Source organism: Akanthomyces muscarius, chromosome 3 (genome assembly GCF_028009165.1).
Source record: "Akanthomyces muscarius strain Ve6 chromosome 3, whole genome shotgun sequence".
Classification (NCBI taxonomy): domain Eukaryota; kingdom Fungi; phylum Ascomycota; class Sordariomycetes; order Hypocreales; family Cordycipitaceae; genus Akanthomyces; species Akanthomyces muscarius.
Window position 1 is genome coordinate 2,780,375 of NC_079243.1, and position 21,664 is coordinate 2,802,038.

General features: G+C 50.0%; 6 protein-coding genes across 6 annotated transcripts; 4 read left to right on the forward strand and 2 right to left on the reverse strand.

Moving 5' to 3' along the window:
- Positions 1-415: 415 nt before the first annotated feature.
- On the forward strand, positions 416-2,109 carry LMH87_002269 (uncharacterized protein; the record flags this gene model as incomplete). The annotated part of the gene is made up of 4 exons (XM_056193694.1): positions 416-1,319; positions 1,381-1,585; positions 1,638-1,896; positions 1,951-2,109. 4 exons carry the CDS (start codon positions 416-418, stop codon positions 2,107-2,109), a joined length of 1,527 nt encoding a protein of 508 aa, XP_056050704.1.
- A 2,667-nt stretch (positions 2,110-4,776) lies between these two features.
- Positions 4,777-6,311, forward strand: LMH87_002270 (uncharacterized protein; the record flags this gene model as incomplete). Its single annotated transcript, XM_056193695.1, has 5 exons — positions 4,777-5,001; positions 5,057-5,102; positions 5,158-5,829; positions 5,896-6,161; positions 6,216-6,311. The coding sequence occupies 5 exons, from the start codon at positions 4,777-4,779 to the stop codon at positions 6,309-6,311; spliced, it is 1,305 nt and encodes a 434-aa protein (XP_056050705.1).
- A 432-nt stretch (positions 6,312-6,743) lies between these two features.
- Positions 6,744-14,406, reverse strand: LMH87_002271 (uncharacterized protein; the record flags this gene model as incomplete). Its single annotated transcript, XM_056193696.1, has 10 exons — positions 6,744-8,272; positions 8,319-12,714; positions 12,777-12,863; positions 12,921-13,270; positions 13,327-13,567; positions 13,620-13,822; positions 13,876-13,941; positions 13,994-14,081; positions 14,133-14,189; positions 14,236-14,406. The coding sequence occupies 10 exons, from the start codon at positions 14,404-14,406 to the stop codon at positions 6,744-6,746; spliced, it is 7,188 nt and encodes a 2,395-aa protein (XP_056050706.1).
- Positions 14,407-17,062: 2,656 nt separating this feature from the next.
- LMH87_002272 (uncharacterized protein) lies at positions 17,063-18,832 on the forward strand (the record flags this gene model as incomplete). The annotated part of the gene is made up of 7 exons (XM_056193697.1): positions 17,063-17,097; positions 17,147-17,280; positions 17,346-17,469; positions 17,528-17,734; positions 17,784-18,125; positions 18,188-18,451; positions 18,802-18,832. The coding sequence occupies 7 exons, from the start codon at positions 17,063-17,065 to the stop codon at positions 18,830-18,832; spliced, it is 1,137 nt and encodes a 378-aa protein (XP_056050707.1).
- Positions 18,833-19,141: 309 nt separating this feature from the next.
- LMH87_002273 (uncharacterized protein) lies at positions 19,142-19,564 on the reverse strand (the record flags this gene model as incomplete). Its single annotated transcript, XM_056193699.1, has 2 exons — positions 19,142-19,375; positions 19,460-19,564. 2 exons carry the CDS (start codon positions 19,562-19,564, stop codon positions 19,142-19,144), a joined length of 339 nt encoding a protein of 112 aa, XP_056050708.1.
- Positions 19,565-20,599: 1,035 nt separating this feature from the next.
- Positions 20,600-21,337, forward strand: LMH87_002274 (uncharacterized protein; the record flags this gene model as incomplete). Its single annotated transcript, XM_056193700.1, has 5 exons — positions 20,600-20,648; positions 20,714-20,958; positions 21,027-21,033; positions 21,088-21,125; positions 21,188-21,337. 5 exons carry the CDS (start codon positions 20,600-20,602, stop codon positions 21,335-21,337), a joined length of 489 nt encoding a protein of 162 aa, XP_056050709.1.
- Positions 21,338-21,664: the final 327 nt, after the last annotated feature.

A 21,664-nucleotide genomic window follows, 5' to 3' on the forward strand; every position in this document is an offset into this window, starting at 1 on the left:
CCTCTTGACCTGTCTGTCCGTCTGTACTCCTCAAGAGCCAGTCCTTTCTACTTGACCTCATTGAACCCTCTCGCTACTGCCTACTTGAGAAAGGCCACACATCCACGAGCGCCGTCACATAGCACAGAACTCGTGCAGGCACCCCAAAGAGACCCAACATAATCGCCATCCGGTAGACCGTTCCTGGCTAGTTTTGTTTGCCATTTAGTTCCAACGAGTCCCAGGCATCGCGATACCCGCACACCACGAGCAAGCACGAACAAGAAGGCAATGCGCTCATTGTGCGCTCGTGAATAACCTTCACCATATATACAACTGAACACCGTGATAGACGGCCACCTGCACTGCCAAGCGCGCTGTTCTGACTCCGCCAAACCCCAAGCCCCCGACGCAAGGGCATCGTCGGTCGATGAGAATGGACACAAATCACGGAACACATCACGCCAGCCCACCGAAGCAGACACCGACGGGGATTCCCGAAGACAAATGCGATGTCAAAAGTCATCGGGTGTCCACCCCCGGTACCATCACTCTATCCCACGAGCACGAAGCATCCGCTGAGGATACATCGACAACCAAACATAGCAGCGACACCGAGATAGCACAAAGCAAAGCCAAAGGCACAAGCGCAATATCCTCGGGGACTGCAACGGCTTTCGAAAGCGTTCAAGCTACTGATCATGCCACCGAATCTACAGCCGTAGCCGGCCTGCCGTCTAGCCACTCCTCAGGCAAAGAAGCCAGTTACACGCAAGAGCAACCCCAAGTCCCAGACGAAGGGAAGAATCCAGACACGAATTATCATGTAGCGTCCGAGGCTGAGGCAGCTGCCGCTGCAGACACCTCGACCGAGCTTGGCCGTGCGCAGACAAGTGGAAGACCCGAATCACTCATAGTCTCACCTCTGACCCATCCAAATGGTGTGGACATGTTTCCATCACTCTCTACGACAGAACAAGAGCAAATGTCATGGGAAGCCTTCACACAGGCGGAGGAGTCGATTGTTGCAGAAGATGAATCGCGTGGCTTCCGGGACGACGCTTCGGACGGAGGATACGAAAGCGAAGGCTTCAGCTCGGGCAGTACTTCTGCGGAATCTTCTGTCAGGGACTACATGTTTGAGAATGGCCGCCGCTACCATCGCTTCCGCGAAGGAGCCTACAACTTCCCCAATGACGATGTGGAACAAGAACGAGAAGATATGAAGCATGCAATGGTGAAACTTCTGTGCGGCCAGAAACTGTTCTTTGCCCCAATTGGTGACAATCCACAACAGATTCTGGATATTGGTACTGGAACAGGCATATGGGTTATCGAAAGTGAGTCAATTCTTGCTCATCAGACGCAATGTCCGAAGCTAACGTTGTTTACCTTGCCAAGTGGGCGATCAATTTCCCAGTGCCAGTGTTCTTGGCATAGACCTTTCCCCCATTCAGCCCGACTGGCTCCCGCCCAATGTCAAATTCATTGTTGACGACGCCGAGTCTCCTTGGCTATACCCCCGCAATCACTTCGACTACATCCATTCCAGACACACTGTCATGGCATTGAAAGATTGGATGCGGCTCTTTCGCCGAGCATTGGAGTACGTGTTTCGCCATGATTGACGACAAATCAATGCTAATGACCGGAACTAGGCATCTAAAGCCAGGTGGCTGGATAGAAATGCAAGAAATTCACCATTGTCCTCGGAGTGCCGACCCTGATGCAGACTTACCGGAAGACCATGAAGTTGCCAAGTTCTGGTCTCACGTCACTACAGGACTGGGAAACCTGGGCGTGGATCTCAACATCTCTTCAGGCGGCCAACTGACCAAGATGCTTCAAGAAGCTGGCTACGTCAACGTGACTGAGCGCGTTTTCCATGTACCGATCGGGACTTGGCCCAAGAATAAGGTTCTCAAAACAGTCGGACTGTATTGGCGCACAATTCTTCTTGACGGCTTGCAGGCAATCGCACTTGGACCAATGGCACGCGGACTAAACTGGAACCGAGATGAGATAGAAGTCTTCCTTACTGGCGTTCGGAGAGCCTACCATGATAATGCGGCGCTGATGTACATGCCCCTTCACATCATTTACGCGCAAAAGCCAGAGAACATGGAGTGAAGACCACTGGAGGCGTTGAAAGAATGGGCCTGCGAGCAGCTAGACTGCGCCAAGCCGGAAGTTGAATGTCACCCGCGAACTATAGGGACCAGAATGTACATCATTTCCTGGGCATTGAAATTGGGAGTTTACAGGAGCCTGGATACATGCTTGAAACGTGACAATGCGGATAATCCACATATCGCTCTGCCTACAGAAGAAATTAGGGAATCATCACCCATGGCTTGCTTTTTTGCCATTTGCTTGTCTCTAGTGGCATCCTGCCATTGATATGAATCTATGTCTTGCACGCCCTTTTTGAATGAAAAAAGAAAAAGGGAGGTCTCTCATTCGACTACGTCACGTAGCCCGGTGGTTGGAAGTGTGGCAGAAGCACGTGTCTACCAGAGAGAAGGATCCCAGACGAATACTACTAATAATAAAACACTTCAAGTGCCAACACATCGACCAGGGGAGGAGGCGGGTTATTAGCGGGGTTATATCAGGCCCAGAGGAGTCTGCCGCCGCAGCTAACGATACCTATGTGCTGGTATCAACCAGCCTGTTCTGTACCAGCACGAAGTAGGCACTGGTAGGTACTCCGCAGACAGGAGGGATTTCTTGGACGGCACCGATTTTACAGCGCCAAATGCGCCGAATGCGCTGCACCCAGAGTATCTTGTCTGCAGCGGCTGAGAGCCTACAGGGAGACTTGGGCAGGAGGAAAAAGCAACGAAGCAAGACATTGTATACTGTACAATGTGGCAGGGCTCAGAATAAGCCAATCATGACAGGGTGTCAATGGTCCAATAGCGAAACCGCCCGCGCCATTGGGACAGAAACTGCCGGGACGCCGCCCTTGCATGCAAGCCAGCGTGGGGGCTTGGGACTGGGCTCGACATGACTGACCTGTCATCATTACCCTCTGCCCAGATTTCAAGCTGCACGCAATGCACGGAGCCGGCCTGGTGGGTGTTTGCTGAAACTTTTGGAATTTTATAACTGTGATCCCGGCCGAGCTTGCAACGTACAGACGAAGCTGCATCGGATGATCCCAGGGGAAGTAGCCTTCCACCTTCGAACGTCACCGACGGGGCGGTCCGAGCAACCCCGACAGCTTTTCTGTTCCGCCAGGGTGACAGTGCATTGCCATGGTGGGGATCTGTTCATAATAATTCAGGGGGGGCCTGTAGGAGACATGGTGAACTTGCAGCGACACCGCCGGCGTGGTCAGCACAAGCACAAAGCGAGGCACACTTTTTTAGTGGCTCTCCGGGACAAGTCTTTTGACTAGATAGGTCTAGATAGGTATCCGGAGGTAAAATTGGATTATGTTTGCGCCAGCTGGACGAAGTCACTGTTCACCAAGCTACTAGTTACTGATATAGCTGCCACTATTCTACCAGCATTCAGCTACCTTATGCTTTGTACCAGTACCCATTGTTTTCCCGCTGCCTCGGGTGCTAGTCGTGGCGCCACTTTGGATGCATCTCCTGAACCACGTTGCCCAACTTGCCTACCAGCGTGCTGGTACGGCGCACCCACCACAGTTACCACGTAAATATATTAATTATGGCACCTGATGGAGGTGCGCTTCATTGTCTCCCCATGCTCTACGTCGCAGGCCCGATATCAATTATTGCCTTGCACCAACATGACCTTCAACCAATACGTACCTTTCACCCTCGACGTGCCACGCTTGAGAACACCTGGCTGCGCGTCACTACAATTTACTAGGTCCGCCTCAACAAGCTCTCCCGCGCCTTTTTATAATTCTCTTCCTTATTACTCAACTGGCCGGCATCGTACCACAAATTCCAGCCCGGAGATTCAGCTGCCTTCACACATTGGCAGTCACAAAATGTAGGCAACTGGCGTTTTATAATGCAAATGTCATCTTTTCTACCCCTTTGAGCCATATACGCTTCCTCTTCCGTCCGACCCCGCCACCACGCTGCACGACGTCTAGGTTGCCCTCCTGATGCAGGTCGGGGCGCACCGCACTTCCCCAGCGCTCAGAAGATGCACGCCTTCGGATGGCTTGTACTTGAAGCAGCCTACCTACCTAGGTACTATTTGCTTGCTGGCGACCGAGGATTGGCTGGGCTGCCAGAGAGCGCACCGCCCTCGCTGGCTAAATGCGCCATCTGAGCTTTTAAGCAGACTGCTAGTATGGCAACGAGTTCTAGTCTTGAACTCAGAGCTGCTGCTCCTGCGACCTCTATTAATTTTTGCGCCGACGGTATCATGCCGGGGGCCACTTGTCTGCACCCTGCCCACCCTCCTGCTGCCCTGGTCACTTTTCGTCACTTCACCTTTCTGTCACTTTCAGGTCGTCGTTTGCTTGCAACGCCAAGGCCTGCAACTCCCCCATTGCAATGAAACATTCTCATCCTCGGCTGGACTGCTAACTTCTGATAGACCTAAATCCCTGACAATTTGCAAGAAGACATCTGATCCTTGCGTCTGCTAGAAATGGGGAAATTCAAGTCTTGGATCCAGGGCTCAAGTGCTGGATCATCACGACAAGCTACGACAGAGGAGAAAAAGCTCAATCGGCGATCTTTCTCCGGAATTGCACAACTGAAACCAAAACGGGAGGCAGAGAGCCACCTGCACACGAAAGAGCAGGGCAGCGAATCCAAGGCATCGACGGAAATGAAACCAGTCACATCAGCCGACTCACGAATGATACATCTGGCAAAGATTATTAGTGCAGAGTCTGATAAGCTTGAAAGCTATTGCAAGACTCAAGGCATTGAATCCCCATCATTTGACGCCGATGCTCCGAGAGATTTCCCCAAGCTCCCCGATAACATCCAAAAGAGTCGCCAGGAGATTATTTTTGCTGCCAGTGAGCTTTCGAGCCTCGTTCGTGGCCCGCGTGAGAGCGTGAGATGGGGTGTCTGGGGTGTAAGTTGATACAAACTTGATGGTTCCTACCACAGACACTGACATTGTAACACAGTTCTTGGATTCATTGACTCTACAGATCATCAACCACTATGGAATCGGTAAGTCTTGATAGCCTGCAACGAATATGTCATCTGGAGTCTAACTGCTTTGTAGCTGCTCTTGTCCCTACCTCGGGCACCATCTCCTTCACTGAACTTGAGTCCAAGACTTCCCTGGATGCGATAAACCTTGCCCGAATTATGCGCCACGCCATGACGAACCATATCTTTTGCGAACCAACGCCAGGAACCATTGCCCATACTGCCTTGTCTCGCTGCCTCGCCGAAGATGCTGCTCTGCAGGATTGGATTGGTTTCAACTCGGAAGACATTTTCCCGGCATCGGCCAATGTCCTGAAGTCTCTTCAAGAGTACCCCGAGGCGACGTCTCTGACCACAACTGGTTTCAACTATGCCTTCAACACCGTTAATAAAGAACCCATGTTTGTCACTTTTGGAAAGAACCCGAAATTCGCAAAAAGAATGGGAGCCGCCATGGCGAGCTTGACTGGTGGAGAAGGGTATGAAATCAAGCATTTTGTCGACAACTATGATCTCTCAGATATCGACAAACGCAACGGAACCTTTGTCGATATTGGTGGCAGCCATGGCTTTGTTTGCGTAGACCTGGCTAAAAAGTGGAAGAACACGAAGTTTATCGTTCAGGATCTACCGAAGACAGTTGAAAGCGCCCCGAGTCCCATTTCAGACGATGATTCCGTTGCGAGCAGAATAACGCTTCAAGCCCACGACTTCTTTAAGGAGCAACCAGTTCAAGAAGCAGACGGTGAACATACTACCACCTTCGTCGTATATTTCGACGTTTATTGACTAACACATGCCATGATGATAGTATACTTTTTCCGTTGGATCATTCACAATTACTCAACGCCATACGCGATCAGTATTCTCAAGAATCTCATCCCTTCCTTGAAGCCTGGTGCCCGAATTGTGATCAATGATCATTGCTTACGAAAGCCTGGCATGGAGAATCCTTGGGATGAGAAACTGATGAGAGGTATGGACATGATCATGCTTACTCTACTGAATGCTCAGGAGCGAGAGGAGAATGAATTCAAGGCATTGTTTGCTGCAGCAGATCCACGATTTAGATTCCGGGTAAGTCTAGTGCCCACAAACCGATTCAGTACCGATAAGACTAACTCGTCACAGGGTGTTATGAGGGCACAAGGCTGTCGTATGAGCGTCGTTGAAGCTGTATGGGATCCAGAACAGGATCTTGCACCTTCGGATGGTCTAAGCAATTAGAATCCGATGAAGCTGACTAGAAACCGTAAAAATAGAGAGGATTAACAAAGAAAAAACTACGGCGGAAAGTAGATAATTTCCCTTTATGAAGGTATTACCTGATGCTTTTGCTGTGTTTCTAACTTTAATCATTCATGTAAACTTCGCTAGAGGAGCCCGTTCCTCGCCGCGTTTCTAAATCATGATAGTAATATAGGATCTAATACTGCAATCTTTTGCATCATCATCTGCCAGCGTGATTGGTTTAGTGGTAAAATTCTCCGTTGCCATCAGCAACGTCGGGGAGCCCTGGGTTCGATTCCCAGATCACGCATTTTTGCCATCGGCGACAAGTCGATGAATTCTTTTGGCTCCCGTCGGTGCGGAGAGACTTCTTTTATTGCACAGTCCCGCTATTATAGAGGAAGCGTCTAGACTAAAAAGCAGGGTTGATTATTCATAACTAAATGCCCAAGACTTATTATCTGCATTTAGCCCGAACCCTCCATTCCGGACGACTAACATGGACAACTCGAAAACAGTCAACTCGCTCATAATTTCGAAAACAGAAACATCCACGCCACAGTTTCTGGATACCCAATTGCGAACACCTACAGCCACAAGTGAATCGACACCGTAGGCGCTTGGGGGGCGGCATGGGTCGATCTCTTCAGCAGTCATGTTCATTGATTTGGCGAGCATGCTCGACAGACCACTGCACACAATGCCGATAGCAGATTCTGCATCTGTGCAGCTCATCAATTCCGCTTTGATGCCTAGACCGACAGACCTTGTGGGGGCACTCAAGTCTGGCTCTGGCATGTCGACGATGTTAAGGTATGAGTACATCGCTGTGCGGGACCAGTACGGGTCCGCCGGCTGATTCTGCAACATCAAACCGCCCGTACCAACACCGAGAACAACCTGAGATGGTAATGGAATACCCCGGGATGTCTCTCCGGTTATGGAATGCTTGACTATGGTGAGAAAATCATCGTGCCGAATGCCATAGAAGCCACTCGCTCGCAGAATATCGAGAATGACTTCATCTTCTGCCAGCATGCCTGCCCCAAGGATAGGGCCCAAATCAAGAGATGTAGCCCTCTTCCCACGAATGCGGAGGTTCTTAGCCAGGGCGTCAAGGAAAGCATTACCAGCTGCGTAGTTTGCCTGTCCACGCGTGCCAATGACACCCGCAGAGCTTGCCAAAAACACATAGAAGGGATCATGTCCTAGTGCTTCCACAGCGTCAACGAGATTGCACGAGCCCATAGCCTTTGGCTTAAATCCAGTATTCCAGCTCTCGTATGTCATATTGTCGAAAACAGCATCCTTGATAACAGCTGCGCAGTGGAACACACCAGCAATTGGCGGCATGGTCGCAGAAACGGTGGTTGAGAGAAGATCTTGCAGAGCAACTTGGTCGCAGATGTCAACGGAAAACGCCTTGGCGGCTACTCCTTGTTCAAAAAGCTTCTCCAAAAACTGTGCAGCCGCCGAGGAGGAAGCACCTGATCTGCTCAGAAATGCGATATTCTTTGCTCCATTGGCCACCAGCAACTCCGCAATACTTCTTCCAAGACCTCCTAGCCCGCCAGCTAAAACATATGTGGCGTCCACAGATATATAATCTCTTAGCGGTGTAGGGAGACTATGCTGCAAAACTTGAACCAGGCTAGCATTTTCTTGAGCTGAACCCGCGGTTATGCATACAGAGCCGACATGTGTAGGCTCGTTGATGGCTTTCATTGCATCTAGCAGTTGGGATATATCAAATCGATGCTCAACGGTTGAGTTTGACATCCACTCCAAGCATACATGAGCAGTCAGATTGTTCGCTAAGTGAGCCATATCGATTGCATGATCCAGGTCCTCGATGAGCAAAGTGGCTAGATCAAAGCCCACCATGGTCACAGGAATAGCTGGAGTACTGATAGAAGAGAAATCTTTCGAAGTGTTGGCAAAATAGACAATCGTGCCACCTGTTTTTGTTAGTTTGTATTGAGGACCTTTGCTGTTTCAACTTACATTGGCGAACGCATGCGACAGAAAGCTCTACATCCTTGTGCGTGGGATTGTAAACGAGGTCGACTCCTCGATCTCTTGTGAGGCGCTTGACAAGAGAAGGGTAGCTGTCATTGTTGCCATCGAAGATGTGACCCGGCTTAATACCCCGTTCTCGCAAAAGATCTCTTTGTATGTCCATGTTTGGTCCTGTGACTGTGGCAAATACAGTTGCTCCGGATAAGAGGGCAAGTTCAACAGCGGCGAGACCAAAGCCGCTTGCGCCGGCATGTATCAAGACATTCTTGATTTGGCGTACTTTACCGGCGTTGAACAGTGCGTAGTATGCGGATAAGAACTGGCTAGGCACAAACCCAGGCCGGTGGCTCATTACCAACGCAGCATCGACTTGCGCTGTGGTGCGTAAACCGTTACCCTTGGGAATCAGAGAAACCACTCTGTCGCCTATATGGTAACGGGTTACCCCGGCTCCTATAGCAGAGACACGACCAGTTACATCGTGGCTGTGCCATTTGCGAATGTCTTGACCCGCGACTCCTTCGTTGCTGACGGCCAGGATAGCGGATTCAAACGAGAGGGCAATGTGTCCGGGTCTTAACTCATCCAGATTAACTTCTTTGAAATGGGAAGGCGGTACAGATTTCGACGACAAGACGTTTGAGTGCAGCGATGACTCGAGCATAATTTGACGGCCGGCCTCATTTTCGTCGGTCTGAAAGCATTTTTCAACGATGTGGTCGGAGCTACCACCCTTCTCGATGATATAATTCAGGTCATCCAGAGTTTTCAACCTGGGGATAAACAATGCGCCATCATTTTCTGCAAAGTCCACCTCGCGAGCCTCGCCGGTGAGAGCAGGGTCTGTCACGCTGCGGCAGACGGTGACAAGCATCTCAAGAATTCTTGTATCGGATAACAAGGAAGTCTGGCTCAAGTCAAACGTGGCAAATACCTTCTGCAGATCTTCAGACATGAGGGTTCTGGCAAGACCAGTGATCGGTGCACAGCGTGGCGTGGTTGCTGTCATGCCAGCCCCTCTCGTGATCCAAACGATTGTTTTCGCGACTTTCTGCAGCGAGTGAAAAGCAGTGAAATCTGCTTCGCTCCAGCTGAAAACAAAGCCTTCAGTACATGCCTCTCGAGAAATGTCAAGCAGGGAAATATAGAGTGCTTCCTTCTGAATGGCACCTTCGCGTGCTGCATCTTGGAGTCGTAGAGCGCAGACACCAGTGGCTGGATATTTTGCGGCCAGATGCTCTCGGAACTGAACCTCAAAAAGAGAGACCTCTTCAGATATCTCACTGGGGAGTACAAGGACAACACTGCTGGACATGTATCGCTCTGTGCTCTGAGCGGGAACTTTGCGCATGGTTGGCTGTCTGCCTTCACCCGTCTCCTCGGTTGAGGGTGTTCCAGTACGCCTACACCACTCGACTTGCATGCCATCCAAATCCCAACCCAAGTCAAAATCCGAACACAAAACGTTTGATCTTGGGCTTTTAGGATCACTTTCAGCTGCCAAGACCTGGAAAACCATCCCGCTGGGCTTCAGGAAACGCCGAGCGAGCATGAGTTCGTCCTCCGTGTCTCCGTGGACCAATATCAGGTCATATCCGGACTTGACTGAAGCAAAATCCGGTATCTGATCCACATAACTTCTGAAAGGCGCCATCTTGATGTCATCAATGTGCAGATCGGACTCCTTTTGATCAATAAAGGAGTATTTTCCGAGGCGCAGTGGCTGGCCCGCATGCTCCAAAGCCGTCAACAAAGCGTATTTTGCAAGGGAGAGCTCACCTCCAATCTGTAGGATTGAAAGTCTGGGGTTTCTATGGCAGAGTAGCGAAATCGCATGTCTGAACGACTCGAACTGTGCAGTTTCAGAGTATTCTCTCCAGACCAGCTCTGTGGCCAAGTTGCGATAGCTGGGAAGAAAAGAGGCCTCGGTTGACGAGGTGAAAAGATCTTCGCTGAAACGAAGTCCTTTGATGATGATCTGATCCAATGGTCTATCAGTGCAGCACATTGATATCTGCGCCTCGGCCTCGTTGAACGGCCTTTGTTTGGCAATAGCATGCCCAACAAACTCGCGGCTGGTGCTCAAATCCAAATTATCGGACACAAAAATACTCTCAATCAGGTAAGGAACTTTCGGTACAGGTTCCAGCGCGAAGAGTGTTTGGAACATCGAGTCCAATGTCCCGGGATGAAGCAGGTGCGGGTATTCGAAGTTTGCCGGCATCTTGGATCTGGTCTCCGGAACACGGATCTTGCTAATGCAGCGGTCGGCTCCTTTGCTGATCTCTAGAATATTGCGAAACATTGGACCATAAGAGATCCCGACTGTGTCCAAGTGTTCGTATAATTGCCTCGGGTTGACTGTCGTGGTGCAGACAACACCGAGTTCATCGTGCTGATTTTTGAAAGCCTCAAATAACGCCTCCATGTTCTGCGATTGAGAACAAAAATAAAGATCTCCAGTTGAGTGCTTTTCCCATTCCTTCTCTAGAGCTTTTGAGTAGATAGAAAATGTGAAGTGACCTCTCGGGAGACGCTGATTCCCCGCATCGGCTTCTGCTCTCATGTTCAGTGCGACTTCGACACCATGCGTAGTGTTTGGTACAACAACCGCCTTTTCGAAGCGCATGTTTCGTATCTCATAGCCAAAAACTTCCGGAAAGCGCGCCTTCAGCTGTCTAGCTCCCTCCAGGACCATGGTAATCATGCCAGCCGCGGGGTAGATTACAGTCCTCTGCACCTGATGGTCCTGGATCCAAGGGTTCTCAGAAATTCTGAGAAAACCGCGCCACCGGGGCTCATAAGATACAGAATCGGCCGTTGGTGCTCCAATAAGGTCTAAGCGACCATAATCTCGGAACCGGTTGGCCAAACTGAGATGAGACTCATGCCAGTACGACTTTGTGTGATTCCAAGGATATGATGTTAGATTGGAGAGACATTTCAGACGTGGCTGAGGAAATCGACGAGAAATTGCGCCTTTCAGGTTGACATTCTGGCCAGATGACCATAGCTCTCCGACAATATTGAGAACAGAAGCCGGCCCCGGACGACGTTTGTCCAGTGCACAGAGAAACTGCTCAGGTTTCACGCGGCTTGCCAGCGTTTCGAGAACCATTGTTCTCAGAACGGTCGAGGGACCCATCTCGACGAAGACTGATGGACACTGGTCTTCTGGAACAGCCATAAGAGACTCAATGGCCGACGAAAACCGTACAGGGGATACCATATTCTCGCCCCAGTAACTGGCATCGAGTCTCGAGCATTGTACCTCACGACCCGATACCGACGAAAACATTCGTACCACCCTTCGACCAGCTGCGGGGGAAATTGAGCTAATATTGTAGACATAGTCGCCCTCAAAGTTCTTCATGTACGATGAGTGGTACGCCATGTCGACCGGAAGAATGCGATGGCGGATGCTCTTCGCCTTGAGATCACGAGAGGCGTGCTCAATGACCTCACGTTTCCCGGAGAGCGTAACAGAGCTCGGGCTGTTGATGCACGCAATCTCAAGAGGATCGGGAAGCATGCTGATGTAAGAGGTAGCCTCATCAAGACTCATAGAAACTGCCACCATTCCACCGCGAAAACCAGGCAGCTTACTCCGTGATGCGGATGCAGCCAGACCCCGATAATAGGCCACTTCCCATGCTTCTTCACGAGAGATGGACCCGCACGCAAAAGCAGCGGCAATTTCACCGGACGAGTGGCCAACGACGGAGCTCGGCCGTATTCCCAGTGACTGTAGCAAATCTACGATGGCAATTTGGATGGCCGTAGTTGCTGGCTGAGATATGTGAGCGCTTGATAGAACAGAGTCTGGGGCTTCTCTGGAAATTTCCTCAATGAGATCGAAAGAAGACCCCAAAACCGTCCTCAAGTACCAACTCGCGGAATTGAGGCTATTCCAGAAGACAGGAAAAGATCTCAAATCTAAGCCCATGCGGGCCCACTGCGATCCTTGGCCGCAGAACAGGAAGCAAAGCCTCGGAGATGACTGCTTGGCAGAACGTGTAGCCGGGTGTTCGGACTGGCTCATCTGCTCGACCAGATCCGAAATCGAATTGGAAACATAGAATGTTTTCCACTCCAGACGTGACCGACGGCACCCCATTGTGTAGGCGTAGTTTGACAAGAAGTCACTTGCCAATTCTTCCGTATCGTTGAGCATCGATGCATGTTGAGAAACCAATCTCTGGATACCAGAGCGCTCGTTGGAGGAAAAACAAAAAACCTGCCAATTGTCCGGGACAAGCTCTTCGTGCTTTGAGTGAGGGTATCCATTTTGCAGCGGCAAGCCGTTGACTTTGTAAGTTGTCGAGTGGTGGGCAACCAGCTGCTGTGTAGAGAGATACTCGGCAGCCCCGTCCAGAATCACCTAGGATTCTTTCGTCAGCTTTTGTCAATATCACTAGAAATCATTACTAAACTGCCACTTACGTGTGCGTTTGTCCCTCCGAAACCAAAGCAGTTAACACTGACCCGTTTCTTCGCGTTGGTCGGCCAGGGCTGTGCAATGCGTGACACCTAGAAGTAGAACTTGGTCAGCCGCAAGTCGAGACGAGAATTTGACATATATGTTACCTGGACATTCCATTCTTTAAAGTCAATAGCAGGATTCGGTGTCTCGAAGTTGATATGCGGAGGAATTCGCTCCCGTTCTAGCATTAGCACGGCTTTAATCAAACCGGCCACGCCGGCGGCCCCTTCCAGATGTCCAATGTTTGGCTTGACGGAGCCAACAAAGATTGGGCTATCTGGAGCACGAGATTCCCCAAGTGTTTCAGAAATGGCCTTTAACTCGCGCCAGTCGCCTGCTTGGGTGCCTGTTCCATGGCACTCGACGTAAGCAGTGTCGGAGAAAGAAAGCCCTGCAGCCTTATAGACAGCAGTAATATTTGCCACCTGCGCTTCTTTACTGGGAAGAGTGATACCTTTGCAATATTTAGTGTCGCACATTTTATGCAAGTTTGGCCGTATATGCACCTACCAGTGGTTCGCCCGTCTTGGTTCACCTGCGTGCCTCGAATCACAGCCCGGATGGTGTCGTTATCTCTGATAGCGTCCGAAAGACGCTTCAAAATGACAACGCCAATGCCTTCACCTCGTCCATAGCCGTTTGCCCGAGCATCGAATGTGAAACACTTGCCATCTGGACTAAGGAAATTTAGTGCTGTCATTGGCATGATCGTGTTTGGAGTCAAAATCAGACCAGCCCCGGCAGCAATAGCCTAGCAATGTCAGTTGCACGACCTCAAGTAGAAGAAAATAGTGCAAAAGTACCAGAGATGATTCACCGGAACGCAGACTTTGTGCAGCTAGATGGATGGATACGAGACTCCCGCTGCAGCCTGTGTCGAGCGTCATGCTTGGACCATGGAGATTGAAGTAATACGAGATGCGGTTTGCCATTATTGCGATACCATTTCCTGTTGCTGCATATTGAGGTTGCCAATCTGGGTCACGCAAACAAATTTGCTCATAGTCTAAGCCGTTGGATTAGAACCCGACCATGAAACAGTTGACGCTGGACACGCACCTTTGACAAAAGATCCGACATAAACAGAAGTGTCAGTGCCGTCAATATCTTCTTTGGTGCAACCAGCTAAGAACTTAATTTAGAAGAAAAGCTCGGTAGCAGGGTTGTGTCTGCATACCATTCTCAAGAGCTTCGTAACAAACTTCTAAAAGCATGCGCTGCTGAGGGTCAATCGCTTTTGCGTCGGCGGCCGCAATGGAGAAGAACTGGAAGAGCCCAGTTAGTCAATGAGACGTGATGATTATATGGGTACGTACAGGAGCATCAAATTCTGCAACATTTCCTTTGAGGAAATGTCCTCCTTTAAACGAAATCTAAAAGTGTGTAAGCATAGCCCATCCGAGGAAAGAGCCTACTTACTGATCCTTGGCGTTCACCCCCAGGATGATAATAGCCATTGATGTTGAGCCTATCTTTGGGAATCTCAGACCATTGAGACTCACCATGTTCCAATATCTCCCATAAGGCTTCGGGAGATGTTGCGTCGCCAGGGAATCGAACCCCAAGACCTATTACGGCTATGTCATCCATGATGAAGACGCTGAGATCACAAAGCCAAGCAGAATATAAAGAGAAATATGAAAGGTGTAGTTCAAAATAGCAAAAGAAGAATTGAGAGTTTAAGTTGGAGTACTTTCTGGTCTTCTTATGTTTAGGCATCCATCATTAACCCAGTGGCCTTTGACACTAGGTTACTGCATTCAGTGCAGCCACGCGGCAAGGTGACGTTTCGTAAGGCGCCCCGGGCGGGTGCTTCATATGATTTTTTTTGATATAATCGGAATCACGGACCGAGATATGAACATTGCATTTAAGCTGGTGTAACTCAGTGGGTGACGAGTTGATCGCATGGAGATGTTAGCAATTGCGGAGAAGAACCTTGACGGGCGCTCGGGAGGGCGTCTCGAGCGGGCGCTACATATGGATATGCCGATGGGCTCGTCGTTGCGGGCGCGAGTTAATCACATGAAGATGGAAGCAAATGCGGAGAAGTGCCATGGACGGGAAGAAGTGTCATGAATGGGAAGAAAGCTCTCGTCTACGTTCTCGACCATACAGCGACGGTGCGGGTCCGGGCTCCCTAATAACACTGAAAACATGTCATTAACTCAGAGTTTCAAAACTGTATCTGTACAATATTGGCCCAAGAGCATGCTGCCGACGTAAAACAGCTTCCCGGCTTCACTTCTCGCAACATTCCCCAGAGGTGGTAAATCTTAAGCTCGAGCCTCTTCTCTATGACATTAGTGGCGAGTTGTACTTGGGTATTAGACACGACTGAAACTCCATAGCAAACAAATCATTATAAAGAAAAAGATTTCAAGTGCTTAGATCTTGGATCTTGGAACTTGATCCAAGACGTTGCACGTCAAATGATCTGATCCTGTCAACTGCGCTGGGTCAAATGCCACCCATAAACCCCGTGAAGCGCGATCTGAAGATCAAGGGTCACAAAGCCGGTCTATGCACAAATGCGAGTCAAACTGGACCGCCGGATGAATCAGATCCGTGCTCATGTAGCAGGAGAGGGCTGTGGTTTTGATGGTGCAGCGCACCGACAAACAAGTCAGAGCACGAAATCGCTGAAAAGAAAGCCAAGAGCGTCTAAGCTTTGTGGGGTAAGCATGAACTGTTAAAGTGTGTGTCACTTTGTTCGGCCTAGAGTGATCAGTGCGAGAAAAGCTGACGTTTTAAAACAGCCAAGGCTAAAAGTACTGCCGACGAGGTCGGCCGCACACTCGTGTGGCGTAGGACCTAAATGCAAACAATTTTGAATTTAATAAGCACTTTTCTTTGTTCGTCAGCTCAAATATGACAAGCGCAAACGCTTGGTGGTACAAGTACAAATGCAGAACGGGAGAAGGGACAGTAGAGAAGAAGAACTGTACGAGTATGTGTATTGCTCAACGGGTAGCTGCGTCGCTCAACGGCCTACGGGTACGCTCGTTTTCGGGAGCATGTTGAACCGTTGGCTCGGTGCCACGTCAGCTACGTCACTTTCAATCGAGCTTCTTGTCAAATTAGGCTTTCTGCAAGCGACCTTTTCACCTCGCCTTGGCAGCTGTGCTACCTGGCAATAAATAAGCGACGCGACGGGAACATTGTACACGCCACATGAGCGTGAGGCTCGAGCGCGGGGATGGCTGAGCTATGCTGAAAACCGTTGAAATTTGCGAAGCGGCCCAAGTCGCTTATGAACCAACTTTGGCGTGGCAGTGAAATCAGCATGGGCCAGATGAGTAACGTACATATTCTAGAACATCGCGCCCGGGCCATGGCGGTGACGCGGATCATGGGGCTGATACCCGAATCAGTGAATGAGTACCGTTAGGCACGGAAAGGCAAAGGTCCGAAATCTACAAGCCTTGCGATTGATTTCAAGCGAACGAATCCGATTTTAGCGGGCAGGTCATGTTACTTGTACGAGTTCCTGTAGTCGTGCATGCGTCTTTATTGCACCCCCCGAGGAGTCGTCGCCACGCATTTCAGCGGAAAATGACCCTCATTGAACTGGTTATTTTCCATCGCGATTAAACAAGGGAATTTTCGGTAGATTCTTGCTTAAAAAAATGTACTAGTTGCGGACGTATGGCCACTTTCCAACAGCAATTGACCCAAAGAATTTGCATCGCATTTTTTAATCGAAGTAGTTGTGGGCGTATGGCTGCTGACTCCTATTTCGCCTCTGGAGGGAGTGCTGCAGCTGGGCCACAATGCGACACGGAACACAGGAAGCGTCGGCTTTGAAAGGCTAGTATTTGTACCACAGACGTAGGCTGGATGGACTCGAACATAAAGTACCTGAAAGGCAGGAATGAAGTTGCGCTGGGAGCAAATCTTTCGCCAGATGCCTGCATTACAGCTACCTGCTGCTCCTTCCTCAGCAACCAACAGCACAAAGGCCTCGTTAACTCAAAAAAGGATATACTTCAACCGTCCACCTCGATTTTCCCTCTTGAAAAACGAACGATTCCTCTTCAAATCGCAATACGAAAGCCAACCCCTTGCAGCAGCCCAGACCCGCGCGCATCCCAAAATGACAAACGCGATGGATAATGCCTTTCGGCTCTCGTTGACATACCCAAATCCCTCCCTATGCCAAACGAACAATGCAATAGACGAAAGAAGAGGAAGCGATGAGCACCCATTGACGAAATCAGAGTGTCCTGTTGTTGCGAAGCACAAAATGAGCCGGCTAAGCCAGGGTGTCCTGGTCACATGGTACGTCGACAAATCTTGAGCCGTGGATGAAGCTAAAATGTCGCAACAGTCTACTTCTTGGACTTTTATTCTCCAGCCTGGATACATCGATTGCTTCTACATCCTTAATCACGATCTCGCGAGAATTACAAGATTTCGAGAATGCGCCTTGGATCGTGCTGGCGTATCTCTTGACATATATGGGTATGAGGGGATGGAGGCAACGCACTCTTGAGAAACACTTTTACTAATCGTTCTTCTCCCCAAAGGATTTGCCATTGTGATTTCGAAATTAAGCGACATATACGGCCGAAGAAATATGCTCGTGCTGTCGTGGGTGCTTTTCACGGCGTTTTCCCTCGGTTGTGCTTCCTCTAGAAGCATGGTAGCCCTGTAAGCAGGGACGAGACAAGACATTGGTAATGCGGCATTCCTGCTGACTTTAACTTAGAATAGTCTGTCGCGGGTTCCAAGGCATTGGCGCGTCCGGGCTATACAGCCTGACCCAGATTGGCTTGGTCGAAGTTGGCCCGTCGCATAGACCGAGCTTGATTGGGGCCATGATAGGAGCTACTCTGACTATCGCATTTGTATTAGGGCCGATTATTGGTGGTGTGGTGGTACAGTTCTCGGACTGGCGATGGCTCTTCAACATAAAGTAGGTGACGATCTTGCAACCCGGGAATTGCCACTAACAACCGCCACAGTATTCCCTTTGGCCTCGTTGCCATGCTCGCCATTACAAATTTCTGGCCGCCTGAAAAGGCTGCTCATATGCTGTCCTGGCAAGCCTTTACATCCATTGATTTTATTGGCAGCGTTACACTGCTATGCAGCTCTGGCCTCTTGGTGTTTGCCATTCAGCAGGCTGGATCGCAGATTTATGCTTGGAGCAGCCCGGAGATCATCATCACCCTCACAATTTCCGCGATATGCTGGATGCTATTTGTCTTGTGGCAAATCCTTTTGGAACTAAAGATGTATGGAGGGATCCAGCCAATATTCCCGATCCGACTCATGCGACGACGCGTTTATTTCGCCGGACTCCTGTAAGTCGCTTGGCATTCTTCGCGGTACATGCTATCCTATACTGACAAACCCTGGCTCAAAGTGTTACACTCCTAACCGGATTTCCGTACATATCTTTGGCGATTACTATTCCCGAGAGATACCAAATTGTTGACCGACAGTCGGTCTTGATGGCCAGTGTTCACATTTTACCCTTGCTCGGGGCATGTGCGATGGGCTCATTCCTGGGCGGGGCCATCTCCAGCAAGAAGAACAATACTGCGTACACACTTGTCGCAGCAGCATGCTTTCAGCTTCTCGGACTAACGCTCATGTCGATCATTCCGTCCAAGGTCAAAGCGACGCAGTATGTGTTCCAAGTTGCGTTTGGACTGGGAGTTGGGCTGTGTTTCTCAGCAGCGACGATCATGACAAACTTGGTAGCTCCGGAGCAAAAGACTAGAGCGGCTGCTCAAGGAGCTGTAGCCCAAGCTAGGGTACTCGGCGGCTGTATCGGGTTATCACTCTGTACCGTGGTATTTAACGGCCATGTCAATGGGTCGTTGGGGTCGCAGCTCTCACCAGAGCAGTTGGCGCAGATCCACAGATCGCCAATTGCAGCTCTGCAGTTTCCTACCGAGAAACAGGAATTGGTGAGATCTGTGTACTCTGGCGCATTTACGGAAGAAACAAGGCTCATGGTTGTCATATGCGCAGTCATGGTAGCGGTCTCGCTTTTCACCCTTGAAAGACATCCGGCGCCACTGGAAATATTGACATCGTTGCCCAAAGAACGACCGTCGTTTGGCAGACATAGCAATTCCACAACAGAGCTGGATGATTTTACAAGGACTCGGCAAACTGCTTAGACCAGGTCAATTTTCGTTGAATGGCGACGGCTGGGATGGTGAAAGAGGAAGCAGGATACAGAAAGTTTGGCGGGATACATACGGCAACGAAACGATATTATGTATTGAGCCTTGAACGCTCGACTAGAAGCTCCTAAGGAATAATTGTATTTAATCGTTCGATTGATGAACCTGGTAAATTAGTCGCTTTATTGCGAGATACCACCAGTAATAGTGGGTTTAAAGAAAACGCTTAGAACACCTTCCATCGTCAGAGTTTTGGCGACTCCTTTGAGCTGCTCGTGAGCCGGACATTCCTCATCGTAGTACTTCATATCACCAGCGCTGGCAAATTCGGTCTTGGCTGCCAAGGTATATCCCTGAGCACGAGGGTCCGCCTCGGGTTTACCGACGACAACGGATTGCAAGTACGGCTTTCCGTCCTAAAATGTGAGTTTTGTCAGCATGCATCGCCCAGGAGGACGGCACTGCTATATCTGTTCGTTGTCCTTTGATTACTGACTGACCTTTTGGTGAGTGGCCTCGAGGATCTTGTACTGCTCAATCATCGCGTCGACATCATCGGGTTTGGGAAGCTTGAACAGGGTAACCCGGTGAACATGGTCGGCCATTGTGTTGTGGTGGTGGTGTGTCGGAAATGGACGGTAAGAGTGTGTGGATAAGCAACCTGACAAGGAACGGAGATTTCTTGGTGGTTTTTTTTTTTGGAAACAAATTGGGCAATGTGGTTGCAGAAGTAATCGTCGCGGGCATTCGATGTTTCGGAAGCGGAATTGCCCAGTGCAAGTGGTGCTTGCTGGACATGGCGGCTTGAGTCGGATGTCATCAGGAGGGGCAGGCGGCTTTAATTCCACTGTCGGAAATCATGTTTCCGCCCACCCCGCCATCGTCCCTTCGATGGTGATCGTCTGTGCAGAGCGGTAAATTGAGCACATATGAAGCCAAACGGTGCTGAAAAGCTCGTCACTGCTTTGGAAGCTGCTCGGAAATAGAACGAGCGGGCTGCGGAAGCTGTTGCGATGCCTGCCTCATCGTGGGGACGAGCTGCTTGCGCGATCTGTGTTAACAGCAGGGAGAGTGCCAAGAGCGGGGCAGTCTCGTCGCTTGCTGCTAGATATTGAGTGAGCAATGCCGTCGCTTTTTTCTGCCTGGGAAAGCTACATTGTAGATCCATGGATTGCCCGGCGTCGACAGGCAAGAGCGTCGAGGCGAGATGTGCATGGCTGGCCGAGTGGACCGTTTGTTCCTATGCCACCCTCATCCAAGGAATCATTCTTGCAGCTGGCATCGTCTTCGTCAACACTCGTTATCAAATTAGGCTGTCGCCGTTCCAATCCTTACTTATAAAGTCGATAACAATATTTTATCCCGGCGACTGTTTCGCCATGTTTTGTGGAGGAGGGTGCTTTTCCATGCCTTTTGGCCAGTGGCAAGGTGTTGACCATGAACTTGCCTCGGACCCCGGGACGACCTACTATTTTTGCCCTATGCATAGGGTATATCATGCGATTTCTTTCAGGTTCAATGCTGCACAACCCTTGTGTGGCGAATGCGCCGCTGTCTTCTACCACAGTTCCCCTGTAGCGGTCTAGGAGCGTTCAGCGGACTCTGCTGTTCACACGACAAATAGAAATCCTACAGTGGAGATGGCCGTCGCGGACCTGGAGAGCTTATTGGAAGACGAAGAGTATTGGGGTTGGTCTCTCCTATGCACAGCCCTCAAGATGGTCTTCAAAATAGCTTACCATAGGACCTCCAAGATGACGGCCAATGTGACCTTCTAGTGCCACAGAGCACAAGCTACGACATTTTTCAAGAAATACCATACGAGGAGCCAACGTACAATGCAATTGATGGAATTCTTTTGCCAACCAAGTCGAGTTTGGGCGTGCAAGTATGCCGTTTCAGCACATTTCAGGGCACTTTGGCGCTGCAGCCATGTATCAACCACGAACGGCAGCACGGCATATTTGACGCACTCGAGGAGTACGAGGCCGGCGACCCGGTATTCAAAGAGGCGAGGCTCTGGGCGTGCACTGTCCAATCCGTACGCGACCTACCAAAAGAATGCAGATGGGTGGTAGCGACCATCTACAATTTCGCGAGTGAAATGCTACGGCCGGATAACTCACAGGACTTTTTGTGGAAAATGCGAGCCTGGCTACTTCACTGGTACGAAGTCATCGAAAGATTGTTTATTGAACTCGACATCAATCTGACCGTCCCCGGCCCAGATTGGTTTCAAAGAGATGCTCGGCCCGGGCTGGACACGATTCACGAAGGATCGCATGATGGTACAAACGGATCTGATGGAACAGTTGTGCATTGCACACTGTCACCGGAAGCTCCAGAGTTCATTCGAGGTTCCGTCCAACATTCTCTGATTCGAATGATGTGCTCTGAAGCTTCGTCTCTGTGATACTGGGCTGCATTCCCCATCCAATAAAGGCTTCGATGGTTTGAGAATGGTGACGCAGTATGAGGCGGGCATGACAAAAATGGGGGACCAAGACGCTCGGTCATATTGGCGCATCCGCAAGAAAATCCCGCCCTTTGTTGTTTCCACAGATGAAAAACATTTCAAAGTACTTGTGCCTGTACTGAGTTTAGCGAAACAGGTACTCAGCCATAAATCTAGCGATATTGACGAGTGATTATGGCGCCTGTCCACGTGCCGTGCGCTCTCTTTCACTCCCAGCATAAGACGCTAC